The following is a 14,211-nucleotide window of genomic DNA, read 5'->3' on the forward strand; positions in this document are numbered from 1 at the left end:
ATATGTATGTATGTATGTTTGTATGTATGTATGTATGTATGTATGTATGTATGTATGTATGTATGTATGTGTGTATGTATGTATGTATGTATACATATATATATATAGGCATCATATAGGCTTATATATACTACATATATATATATAAAATACATAAATTAACTGCAAATCTTTTAGACTTCGTTAAAAATTGTTGAACATAAGTAAATAAAGAAAAATTCTGTTCAAAAGTTAGCCACGTTGATCAAAATAAAAATTAATTACCGTATATAAGAGTTTAAACCAATAAACCAAGACGTTTTCTATTATGAATTTGGTTTACATGTTTATCACCAATCTCATAATAATCTTTTGTCTGTACTTAGAAATGTGAAGCTTCATTTAACGTTTGTTTAAAAACAATAAATCGACGGATTTTTTTAATATGATTATTTAATTCATTCCAGGACTTTACAACAGATGGAACAAATGATAATCGATAAGATGTTGTTCTACAAAATGGTATCATTTCCTTATATTACACAAGTTATAAGCAGCGGCGGTTTCAAAAAACCTAAATAAAAATTTGAAGTATAATAATTTTGTAAAATACTGTTAGTTTAAGAAATTCTCTCCGATTTTTTAATAACGGCCACCCTAACTCTAACCGCAAGACACTGGCTTGTATGTTTCCATGCACCAACACATAATCTAACAGCTGATATCTGTATGTTTTCTAAAGCATCACTCAGGTATTCCGGAATATTGCACCAAACAGGCGCTGCATACTCAATTAGTGGTCTTATAAATGATATGGTTGACCTAATGTCTTACGAAAATGTATATTTTAGCACGACGCAACATAGTAACGAAATTGTTGCTTTATTAATTATAGACTGAAGGTGTTAATCCCATGTAAGTTTTGAATTAAAAGTTACACCAAGGTGTTTATGCTCTTGCACAAATTGAACAGGTGTATTATTATATATTAAATTTGTTTATTTCTTTCCGTCGTGTAAATAGTATTGCATGATTTTAGACAGGGTAGAAAGATGCCCATTGTAATAAAATATATGGTAATAAAAAGTGAACAAATTAACACTTGATAAATATTTAGAGTGTCCTACAAATAATTAGTCATACAGGACTGTCTGTGCTGCAGTTCTGTCTCTGTGTTTTGTTCTGATCTGCGTTTCGTCAATACCTTTTTTCAAGTCATACAGCATTAGCATTACACCGAATTTTGTGCAGGCAAGTTCCGCCTATGTGTTTTGTTCTGTTCGTGGGATAATACAAAGTTGGTGTACAAAAAGAGAGTGCTCATAAGACATTTCGCTAAACCTACATGCGAACTGCGTACGTGCGGAAAACATTTTGTATTTTTCAAATGTCAGATTCTAAACGTGGCTTTTGCATTGTAATTAATTACATTAATAAAGCGGCTCACCAAAGTTGACTAATGACTGTTAAACTACACGTCCAAACAGAAATTTCCCACGACCCAATTTTGGGTTATGAAACCATGCCGCTGGTGTAGTACAAATTAAAATTTTAAATTTGCCAAAAAAACCCCCCTTCAAATAGACATACTAGGGGAAAAAGTTTCATTCAGAAAAATAATGAAATTGCTTTCAACTCGGAGGAGATTATCTTTGGTCAGTAAGATCAACTTTAAACACTAATTTGGCCGTTCAAACAAATTAATTAGGAACCAGGGTCTTATAAGGTCTATCTTGATTTAAAACAAGCATCAAACATTTGAAGTCATGTTCAAAAGCACACTATGTGTAGACTTATCGCCCGAAGATAAAGTTTTCGTCGATCTTAAGAAATAAATGAACTTTCCAGCAATCTTAAAGGCAATGACTAATTGTCTAAAAATTCCATGTTTTTTTTTTACCGCGTTATTAGATCCATAGCAGATTATGGATATTTGATTAGAATTATTTCTGGATCGTTAAAAAAAATATATATATAATTAACGTAATGTTAATCAGGAAAGAGATAAATAAAAATTGTGGGCATCGTATGTTTGTCGATCTGTTCCTGCAACGCAATTTCGTATTGTCTCATTTTCATCTTCAATGGATCGAGGTGGTATTGAGAACAATTTAGGATGTAGGCCTACATCACAGTTTTCACTCTTCATTTTCTTCCTTACACTAAATGTAGAGAAAATAATCACACATTAAATCTCGAACTACAGTATTACAGTAAGTTTGCTACATAGTGTGACACATTCTGTTTCAATCTGCTTTATGTTAAATTTTTGTTGAAATTTAAAAAAAAATCTTTGCATACACAATGCTACTACTTCAATAAGATACTTTTACCGATAAATTTCTAAACTTCTTAAACGAGTACGAAAATATTTTGGTAATTTAATTTTGACCAGAGTTAAAGTTGTTAGTGGGATGGTTTTGGTCTACGTTAGGGTTTTGTTTCTACATCTGAAAAGTGATTAGCGCCACCTCTCGGCAGAAGCACAAGGAACAAGTTTGAAATTTGAGACGCCAAAATATGCTGTCTCCTCCGCAAGCTAACAGTTACAGTAATAATGTTATGAATTGTAAATTGAACATACATTTAAGCCAATTTTTTAGATATTTTAATATTGTTTGGTTAAATATATAAACAGCTCTATATACATGCAGTTGTTTTAAAATTAAATAATTATTCTGATGAATGTTTACGTTGATGTTGCAAAATGGAATCAGTTACTGAAACCATGGACCTATTAATAATTATTAATAGGTCCATGCTGAAACCAATACAGTTCCAACATACCCTTTATCATTTTCGATATCAGCAGCCAATCAAAAATCGGGACTCACCATGATATTTGATAAGCCGTATACCTCTGGTTTCAGAGTTATATGCTGGCAAGCAAAATGTAGCCTATCAAACAGAGGATAGCGTAATGCATTTTGGGTGGTGGTGGACGGTGACATCTCAGAAATTCTGCATTTTCTTGTGTTGTGCCTTTATTTCTATTTTTGATTTTTTTTTTGTTTGAATCATTATAATATATTTTATTTATTTATTATTTTTATGATGTGAACTGCAGAAGCTCTTATACGCTATAAAGCTAAACATTATTATTATATTATTATGTTCACGAACAAAGCCATTGAAAGAATCGAAAGCAAGTTCCCCTTTTTGTGGCTGCTGGGTGCAGTAGAGGCTCCACAATCCACCATGGCATACCTTAACTCAGTTATCTAGCCTCAAAGTTTTTATTTTTCGAACCTTTAGAGTTGCGCATGTGTTTCTGGTGGAACTTCAAACTGCACAGGTCTTCCTCCAATTAAAGAGCATTGTTGGGACCGGGGATTTTGGTGGTCTTTAGCAGCTTTGGTTATGAATCCCTCTAATAAAGACCGTCACTAAGTGGTCTTTAAATCTCCCTTTATATGGAAATAAAGAAATGATATAGTAAATGCATGGCCGGGAGGCAAATGTATGATTATTTTATTCCAAATGTTTTAGAATGGATGGATTTCTGTATGATGTTATTGATCCATTTAATTTTTTTAAAAATGCAAACTTTAACGTCCTACTAACAGTGAACACATCGTTATTTAATATGGAGCACTGCATATACATAAAGCGCGGCTTTTGATGTATATTATTTTGATGCTGCAGTACAATAATAATAATAATAATATTAATAATAATAATAATAATAATAATAATAATGATAATGACAATGATAATGATAATGATGATGATGATGATGATAATGATGATTATGATAACAACTATAATAATAATATCAATGTTAATAAATAAAACATGAAGTAACGGAGAATCAGTTACGGCGTGACATAGGCCTAATAGTTAAGCAAATCTTGAAGCAAACGAAAGTAAAACGTACACTAAATATAAAAAAAAACAAAAAAAACAAAAAACAGGCAATCACGGAAGCTATAAATACTCAGCTAAATACCGTAAAGCGGCGAGCATTTCCATTAAGTGACGTGAAGAAGAACGGTTATGGATGCCAATGACTCTGTAGTTGAACTTTTCGGTTAAAAAATAGAAGATAGTAATGCCGTACTTATATTTGTACTCTGCATTTATATACCATTGGACATTGTAATTATTGCCGGGAATACGTTCGTTCTTGTAGTGATTCGACGAACACCGAGTCTGCACAACATTCAGTTTGAGTTACTAGCATGTCTGGCCTTTGTTGATCTTCTTTCTGGTATTGTTGGTGTTCCGTTGAGCATATGGGGAAATATAACACGGCAGTCGCTATATCTTGTAGTTGAAGACTGTGAATTGCAGTACATCCCAGGCAAAATACTCTTCGCTACATCGTTTTGGCATCTACTTATGATAACTGTAGATCGATACATTGCAGTGATGAAACCTCTGATCTACCCCAAATTGGTCACGCGAAACAGAATACGAAAATGTGTGGCCGTATCTTGGGTATGTGGGACGTTGTTTGGTTTGCTCTATCTGATTCCAAAAATCGAACGTCGTGAAGAAAAATATTTCTGCTTTAAAACTTCAAAAATGTTAGGTTCAATTGCATTGCTCCTGGCTGTGTTACTTGGCACTGCAATGATGGTGTTCATGTACGTGTGTATTTTCAAAGAGGCAAAGAAGCAACAACGTAAAATTGTAAAAGCAAGCGCAAACAAAGCCGAGTTTCGAAGGAAGTTTAAAGGGGCGAAAACGGCATTTATCGTCGTTGCATTCTTTCTTATGTACTATATACCTCATGTTATACGCATACTACTTGGCAAAATAGTGGAACACGAGAACCTGTTCTGGATGGAGTGGCTAGCAGAAATATGTACCACATCTAGCCTGGCTATTAATCCCATAATCTATGTTTGCCGCTACAAATGTTTCGCTAGATGCTTTCGTAAAATATTTAGATTTCAGTTTGTTTAACAAAATTGCAAGAGGGTCTGAGAGTTGACAAAATGAAATTACACGAGATCGTATATGTCCACTGGTTGTGGATTATACGAATGTGGCCCTACGGAGGCTACGCACTTCACATAGATTTGATTTCCCACAAAGAAAAACATATTTCCGACACGCACGGTAAAGCAATTTTAAATGTGGGTGTTCAATGATTCTATACTCAATTACTTCCTGAAAAGGTCTAGTTCGAGTAACCAACTTTGCTACGAAAGAAACTGATATTAATATCGAGAATACGACAGGGATGATCGTTCGTTGTTTCGATATCGTACCGTAATTTTGTTGGCATCAATTTGCAATTTCTAACAGGGAATAGCATTGCACTATGTATGGAATACAGTATAGTTAGACAACTCGATGGACAAGCCACATACATCCAGACATTCTCCTAGAATCACACCTTTATTTCAGACAGGAATAAACTAATTATATGGAGATGCTACTACATGAACCACGCCTGGAGGAACAGACCTGAAATACAGAACCGGAGGGCCGCGCCAGCGCCAGGAAACGCCTAAATTGTCATTTTTCGGGGGGATTTGCTTTGCACCTTGGAACACTTTCGAGAAGTTTTGAGCAACGCCCGTCCACGTCACTTTTTTCGTCTGGTACACAGGCCCCCAGTCGTGGACATCGGAACCCCTCCCCCTCGACAAATCCTGGCACTACCCCCTGTTAAAGCGTGGGCTATTTGAGCTAAACCAGGGAGCCTACGGTGGTTTTATTAAAGTTAAAACGCATGTAGACTTGGCCTATACCAGAAGAAACAATTCCGGTTTAAAGAAAGTGTTACTTGTCCATTGCGTGCCATATGTTTATTGTTTTAGAGTTTTAGGTTAGTAGCAACATAGGTGAACCGACTGTAAAAACAAGACCATCAGAGGATGGAGGCAGACTATTATATAAACAAGAGGAATGATTAATGAATCGCTTCTCATTATTATAGGCCAGATTTCAGTAAGTGTAATTCCAAATAGACCTGACCTTGGGACTGGTGTATTATTCCTCAGATAACTTTTAGTAAAACAACATAATAATTAGTACGGTATATATGTTTATTATTAGTATAGGCCTAAGGATTATTAAGTGGTATTATAGTCGAAAAATCTTGTTTCTTGTAAAGTTTAAAGTATAGGCCTATCTTTTTTGCTGAATATACTTTGATTTTAATCTTTGAATTGCTTGTTTTTAAGGATATATTTATTTGGTATGGAGTTTCCCTTCATTAGGGATAACAAGTTTATTTTATTGTTTTTAAAAAAGTTCAAACCCCTCATAGGGGTTTGAACCTAAAACTTGACGATTACCGTTCAGTCAACTTTGTAGGCCTATAGAGTAAATTTTAAGTTTCAATTTAAAAGTAAAAATATTCCCCTCTTGAAACGGTCAGATAAGCGTTCTCAATCTTATTACAGTAAATATGCCTATTATGTGTGTGTACATTCAAACACATTGAGTACCCCGGTAGTTGCATACGTATTCTTTTTTTTTCCATGAGAAAGTGAAGCCCAGGAAAATCTTGATTCCTAGATGGTGGGAAATGAGCTTTCCCGACTTCTAATTTTCCATTGTAATAAAAAAGAATTCAGCTAACAGGTCCTTAAAAGGCAGGTCTAGATTTTTTTTTTGCTTAGCAGCCCAAGGGGGAGGGGGAAGGACCCCTCAGATACGCCAATGCTCCTCCCAACTCCTAACGGCAATCCAGAACACGGCACTTATTAATACTATTCTTGGAAATTTATTTTTTTATTTTTAATGTAATTAAATGTGTTCTCGATGTGAATTTCTTCTTTTCCTAATGAATGTATATATGAATCTTATTTTTAATTACCAAATATTGAACCCATATTTTATCACTTTTTGCCAATTCTTTACCCAATTGATGTAGGCCTATATAAAATTTATTAATTATAAACAATTTTAATTTTTTATATTTTTTATGCGATATTCTTCATGTTTATCTTCCTTCGATTTTTATTGTTAAACTTCAATTTGCCTAAAAATTGCAATAAAGATTACTTTGAACTTTGAACTTTGTCAAGATTGTTAACTGTAAAATACTGTTATAATACAATATTATGTTGTACCATAGCCCTACGTCTTGGTTAATACGTCATGCAAAGGAGGAATGCACTGTCAACGCCAACGCCATTACCGAAATCAAAGTTTAATTGACTGAGCATGTGCAATAGCTTTAAGTAATCCAATTCCGTTTTAGTCAGGTCATCCAATCTGTGGCGTCATCACTTGAGGTTCTAATGTGAAATTCTTTATTCAGTCGGCATCAGGGTGGATGGTATAAACTCATGTTTTCATATGCATAACTTTCATACAGTCACTCCATCTGCAACCTCTCCTCCCTCCTCTTCACTCAAACTTCGCCTCCTCACGGAATAACCTCAATCACAATCCCCAGATTTCCCTCCCCTCCCCCTCCCCCACTCCTGCGTGGATCTGAGGTGCAGAACCCCTTTGGGAATCCCCGAGCCTCCATCAAGAAACCATTCCGTTCATCGGTAAAGGGACCCCCACCTTATTACTTATAATCTAACCGCCTGTCCCTCCTGCTACGCGGCAATAAACTAAACACACCTTTCAGCTCAGATCACATTCTTTCAAGATAGGCCACGCAATGCAATACCGTAAATGCTCGAATACGGTACTGTAAGCGCCGCGGCGCTTATAACATTTTTGGAGGCTTCAGTGCGGCACTTATTCGAGGGCGGCGTATATTCGAGAGCGGCGCTTATAAAAAAAAATGCGTTCCCATATTACATAGCTCACATATTCCCGTACTTCAGGTGGCCTATCATAGGTCTACGTCATCGTAAATAAACGTTTACAGAGAAATGTTTGTGTCTTCATTGTGATATTTATACATTTTAACATTGTATACGTTGTATTTAAAACCCTGTTTCTCAAAGTGTTTCATCACACACATGGTAATATAAACTCTCGATTAGCGGCGTTTAACTAAAAAAAGTCTGGCTTGGTGCGGCGCCGCTTCGAGACCGGCGATTATTCGAGCATTTACAGTATCTTAATACAAGATTATGTCCGTTGTCTGTTCCAAGCTTAATCAATCGTACATCGTTTTGATCTTTCATCCTCACTGTACCTATATAAAGCCATCTCAATTCTTTCTAATCAGTGTCTAGGAATGGTCAGTACAGTGAGTGCAAAGTACTGGGACCCAGGGCTAAAAATTATTAATTATTATTATTATTATTATTATTATTATTATTATTATTATTATTATTATTATTATTATTAATTATTTTCTTAAAAGAAAAAAAAAACAAAACAAAAACAGACGGCCAGCAAGACCTTCAATTTACGTTAAGAAGCGAAAATGGTTGGTTATTGAAGATACAAGATACAAGATAACATTTGTCTACAACAAAAAAAAAAACAAAAAAAAAAACAAAGAAATTATAAAGCTCGCAAAAAAATACAATTCGAAAGACTATCACATTAAAATTGATCAAGGATATAAAGTATCAGCATCAAAATTCCATAAAGTACGAAATTGGCTGAAAGTTTATAGTGGAATGTCGACTTCGGAGGGAGACTTAACACATTAATTTCTTTCTTTCATCTTATTTATTAATAATCTCAATACTGCGGACTTAAAAAGTTCAGTCTCAAAAAAGCGCCGCACCAAACCTGATTTTTTTTTTTTTTTAGCTAGCGCCGCTCTCGAATACGCACCGCGAAGCTTAATCGAGAGTATATACCCTGTGGGTAATGAAACACCTTGACAAACAGGGTTTTAAACACAATGCATACAGTGTTAGAATGAATAAAAACGCAATGAAGACACAATCATTTCTTTAAAAACGTTTATTTACGATGACGTAGGATCTATGATAGGCGATGAACTACGGGAATAGGTGAGATGTATAGGTATATGGCAGGGCCGGCGGAACGTTTTTCAAAGTGGGGGGGGGGGGAACTTATAAGATAAATGGGAATATGAATCATGCAGATCTGGAATCAAACCTAGGGGGTGGGGGTAAACATTTTTCCCAAAAACGAAAGGGGATCCGGGGGTCCTCCCCCTGGAAAATTTTGATTTCTAGATGGCGGGAAATTACCTTTCTCGACTTTTGAGCTAGATGTCTAATGGCTACGGTATGTTCTTCAAAATTCAAGGTCCCCCCACACCCCTCTTGAAAATAATCAGATAAACTTTCTCATTCTTATTACAGTAAATTGACCGTGTATACATACATATAAAAAAATTAGTAGTTGCATACGTATTCTTTTTTCATTTTCAATGAATCGATAAGGTCCAAAGAAAAAAAAAGGGGGGGGGGTACGGGGGAAAATTTTGATTCCTAGAAGGCGGGAAATGAGTTTTCCCGACTTCTGAGGTGTCTTTTATTTACTTTTAAGTTCTTCAAAATTCAAGGTATTTCCCTCTTGAAAATTATTATGATGAATAAATGAACCCAAAGAGAAAAGGGAGGTTCAGGTTCTCCCCGGGGAAATGTTGATTTCTAAATGGTGGGAAATGAGCCTTCCCGACTTCTGAAGTATCTTTTAACGACTTTAATTTAAGTTATGCAAAATTCAACATTTTCCCCTCTTGAAAACGGTCAGTTAAATTTTTTCCATTGTTATTACAGCAGATAGGCCTTATGATGTGTATACACAGGGCCGTCGGAACCGCACCGGCCGCACCGGCTTTGGGCGGACCACTTTTTCTCAATCCTATCACAGGTCTCCCTCCATTCCACCAATTAAAAATCCTTTTTGGGACCAGGGTTTTTAGTGGTCTTTAGCAGCTTTGGTCTCTAATTTGTATCAATATAATTAAAGACCGTGTTTAAAAGTAGTCTCTAATATCTCTATTTAGAGGGGAATTAAGCAGGGGTGGCGCCAGGACCTGCCCGACGGAGGGGCTAAAGGCCCCGAGACAGAGTCAGGACAGCTACACATGAATAATTACACGCACATACAAATCCGATATACGCGGTGGAGCGATGTGGGGCGACGTCTGCGATAGATGAGATTTGCCCAACGGGAAGGCCGATTTCCCCCGACGATAGCAGGGAAGCCAAGAACTGTGGTGGCGCCAGGACTTGCCCGACGAAGGGGCTAAAATGAGCATTTGTCATAACAGAACGCAAATTATTTTTAATTAGTCTAATTGAATTATTATTATTATTATTATTATTATTGTTGTTGTGATGAAAAGTTAACACAAACAATATGGTGGCTAAACGAATATTACATGTAAATATTGTTTTTTATTTGTTTGTTCCCCGACAAAATGTATTGTCTTCCCCGACGGGGGAGGGGGCTATAGCCCCCAGCGCCCCCCCCCCCCTTCTGGCGCNCCCCTGGCGCCACCCCTGGAATTAAGAAATGATATAGTAAATGTAAGATGTTTGAATGGGTGTAGGGCCTACAGTTGTAAGATGTTATTATTATTATTAATGCTAAAACTATTTCCCTGTAGTCAAGTCCTGTGCATGGTGGTCTGTTAGTGTCGAATTCAAGTCCCAATTTGGAAGAATCCACATCCGGGAGATCTGTTTAAATGAATTTTCTTACCACAACCATAGAGAAAATAGAACTGTTCTATTTTCTCTATGCCACAACCAAATTTTGCTGTGCATGGTGATAACCATTAATGATTGGTACTAACTGCTGCGCAGACAATTGATATTACAGTTTCAAAACTTGTTAAAGCATGCAAATATGATCATGAATTTGCGGGAGATGGTTTTATTTCGGGGAAAAATATGCTGGAGTTCTTCCTGCCAGTTTCTAGGAGACCCCATTGCGAGACTCTACGGGAGACATGGAACACATGGGTACTAAATGTGGTCTTCAGATTTCTCTATTTAGATGTAAATTAAAAAATGATACATTAAATGTTTTAAAATGGTTGTACAGTAACTGCATGCTCTTATTTATTCTTAATTAAACATTTCTTAGTAGCCAGACATCAACTTGTCTTTCCATTAAAATATTACTGACATTGCCACTAACATTTATCGTCATTCAATAGAAAAAAACGCTATACACAAAACAGTGCATTGGCTAATATATCTACGTGTAAGTAATATAGGCCTATAACACAATTTATTGTATTGCCGTGTACATTTCAACTTTATTGACAATCCTTAATTTCAATATTTAAGATTGATTTTGAAATTGTTTAGAGGTATAATATAAAATAACTATTATAACATTTTTGGCAAAGGTATAATGGCCAAGCCGGCCCTGATTAGGCCTACTTCCAATATAAAAAATTGTAACCCTTAAATTAAAAGTGAAGACATTAATTTTTCTAAAATTATGCATGTGCTATTTCCCGGCTGAGGAGCCATTTTTTCAACAATGGTGAAAAAAAAAAAAATGTGTTGCACCCTACCACCCACCCATGCCCACTCTTATTAAAATGGCCGGAAACACTTGCAAAATGCTTCCGACGGCTATGATACATACATAAACAAAATTGAGTAGTTGCATACGATTTTTTTTCCATGACTCCATAAATCCCAAAAAGAAAGGGGGGTTCGGAGGTCCTCCCCCGGGAAAATTTTGATTCCTAGAAGGCTTGAAATGAGCTTTTCCGACTTCTGAGGTGTCTTTTAATTACGTTTAAGTTCTTCAAAATTCAAGGCTTCCCCTGTTGAAAATTATTATAATGAATCAATGAACTCAAAGAGGAAAGGGAGGTTCGGGTTCTTCCCTGGAAAGTGTTGATTAAATGGTGGGAAATGAGCTTTCCCAACTTCTCAAGTAGCTAGGTGTTAGCTAGGTGTCTAATGACTATGTTCTTCAAAATTCAAGGTTTTCCCCCTCTTGAAAACGGTCAGGTACGGTAAACTTTCTCATTCTTATTACAGTAAATTGGCTGGTTGTGTGTGTATACATACATAAAAAAAAATAGTAGTTGCATACGTATTCTTTTTTTAATGAATCGATAAGCTCCAAAGAAAAGGGGTTTCCCGGGGTTCTTCCCCGGGAAAATTTTGATTCCTAAATGGCGGGAAATGAACTTTTCCGACTTCTGAGGTGTTTTAATTACTTTTAAGTTCTTCAAAGGTTTCCTCTCTTGAAAACGGTCAGGTAAATTTTTCCACTTGTTATTACAGTAAATAGGCCTTATGTGTGTATACATACATATAAAAAATATTGAGTAGTTGCATATAATTTTTTTTTTTCATAAATCGATAAATCCCAAATAGAAAGGGGGTCCGGAGGTTCTCCCCCGGGAAAATTTTGATTCCAGAAGACGGGAAGTGAGCTTTCCTGACTTCTGAGGTGTCTTTTAATTACTTTGAATTTCTTCAAAAATTTAAAGGTTTTCCACCTCTTGAAAATAATTCAATGAATCAATGAACCCCAAAGAAATAGGTGTCCGGGTTCCCCCGAAAAAATTTTGATTCCTAGAAGGCGGGAAATGGGCTTTCCCGACTTCTGAAGTGTCTTTTAATTACTTTTAATTTCTTCAAAATTCAAGATTTACCCCTCTTGAAAATAAATCAATGAATCGATGAACCCCCCACAAAAAGGGGGTCCGGGTTCCCCCGGGAAAATTTCGATTTCTAGAATGCGGGAAATAAGCTTTCCTGACTTTGGAAATGTCTTTTAAATGACTTTTTAAGTTCTGCAAAATTCAAGGTTTTCCCCTCTTGAAGACGGTCAGGTAAAATTTTCTCATTTTTTATTTTATATGTGTATACATACATAAATAAATGAGTAGTTACATGCGTATTCTTTTTTCCACGAATCGATGAATTCCAAAAAGAAATGGTGGTCTGGGGGTTCTCCCCCGGGAAAATTTTTATTCCTAGATGAATGAGCTTTCCCGACATTTGAAGTGTGTTTTAATGACTTTTATGTTCTTCAAAACTCTAATTTTCTTATTGTAACATGTCTCTTATACACAAAAAAAAAAAAAACAGCTCACGGGTCCTGAAAAGGTAGGTCTAGAATTCTTTTTTTCCCTTTTTTTTGTTGCCCAAGGGAAGGGTCAGGACCCATGACCCCCTCCCCCAGATCCGCCAATGTGAATTGCGAGAAAATGTAACTCGGTCTGGGACTGGATAAACATTCTCTTTCCCATCCTTCTTTCTTTTCTTGCATTTCTTTCCGATCATACAAAAATCTCCAGACATAATATATGCCCCCCCCCCCGGTTCCGCCGGCCATGTATGGGAACGGACATGAAGAGCGCCACGCCAATAGGCCCTACTTTGTTTTATTTTTATAATCGCCGCACTGAAGCCTCCAAATAATTTATAAGCGCCGCGGCGCTTATTCGAGCATTTACGGTATTCGTCAATGTTAAGAATAGGCTTTCCTGCAAACTTTGAAGTCTACTAATGACTTAAAGTTGTTTAACAATTCCATGTTTTTTACCGCCTTAGTAGATAGCACATTAGGAATTAGTATAAGTAAATTGTGTTTGGATTTGTTTAAAAAAAAAAAAAAAGAAGTACTGTATCATTAACGTAATGCGAATCAGTAAAGAGAACTAATCGGGCATCGAATGTTTGTTGATCTGTTCCTGCAATGTAATTTTATATAAAATTAGTATACTGTCTCATTTGCATCTTTAAGGGATTAAGGTAATGAGGAAAATTTAGGATGTACATATAAATCACAGTTTTCACACGTTCATTTTCTTTCTTACACTAACGTGAAGAAAATAATTACACTTTAAATCTCGAACTACAGTATTTCAACATACACTGTTCGGTTCTGCTCTGTGACAAAAATATAGGCACCTCAAATTTGTTTTAAATTTTGGAAATTAAAAAAAAAAATGTGCATACAGAAGCTACTACTTTCAATAGAATTCATAATATGAGTAAGAAAATATTTTTGTTAATTTTAGACCTGAGTTGAAGTTGTTAGTGGGATAGTGATTGGTGTTTCCCTCTACATCTTGTTAGACTTCTACATCTTGAAAGTGAATAGCGCCACCTCTCGGCAGAACCACAAGGAACAGAGGAAACTTGCATTTGCATTTTTGAGACGTCAAAAAGAAGATTTGTCTGTATATCTAAAACATCGCTGTCTCCCCAAAACCTACAGTTACAGTCATAATGTTATGAAATTTAATGGAACGAAAATTAGACCGAATATTAAATATAGCGTAATACATTACGATACACGAACAAAGCCATTGAAAGTATCGAACACAGTTTTCTTTTTATAATTCTTTTGGTTGGCACAATAGGTTTTATAAGCTTTTTTTAAATAATGTCTAAAGCTAAGCTTAAACTGGCTTAAAATTTGCCTAAGTTTCTATGCGCA

General features: G+C 35.7%; 1 protein-coding gene across 1 annotated transcript; it reads left to right on the top strand.

Moving 5' to 3' along the window:
• Positions 1–4,017: 4,017 nt before the first annotated feature.
• LOC117112987 (trace amine-associated receptor 9-like) lies at positions 4,018–6,886 on the top strand (the record flags this gene model as incomplete). The annotated part of the gene is made up of 1 exon (XM_033256211.1): positions 4,018–6,886. A coding segment is annotated over one exon (873 nt), but the record flags the coding sequence as incomplete, so codon positions are not given.
• Between the last annotated feature and the right edge of the window lie 7,325 nt (positions 6,887–14,211).

Source organism: Anneissia japonica, unplaced genomic scaffold, assembly GCF_011630105.1.
Source record: "Anneissia japonica isolate Jap-2015-1 unplaced genomic scaffold, ASM1163010v1 scaffold284795_len787576_cov167, whole genome shotgun sequence".
Taxonomy (NCBI): domain Eukaryota; kingdom Metazoa; phylum Echinodermata; class Crinoidea; order Comatulida; family Comatulidae; genus Anneissia; species Anneissia japonica.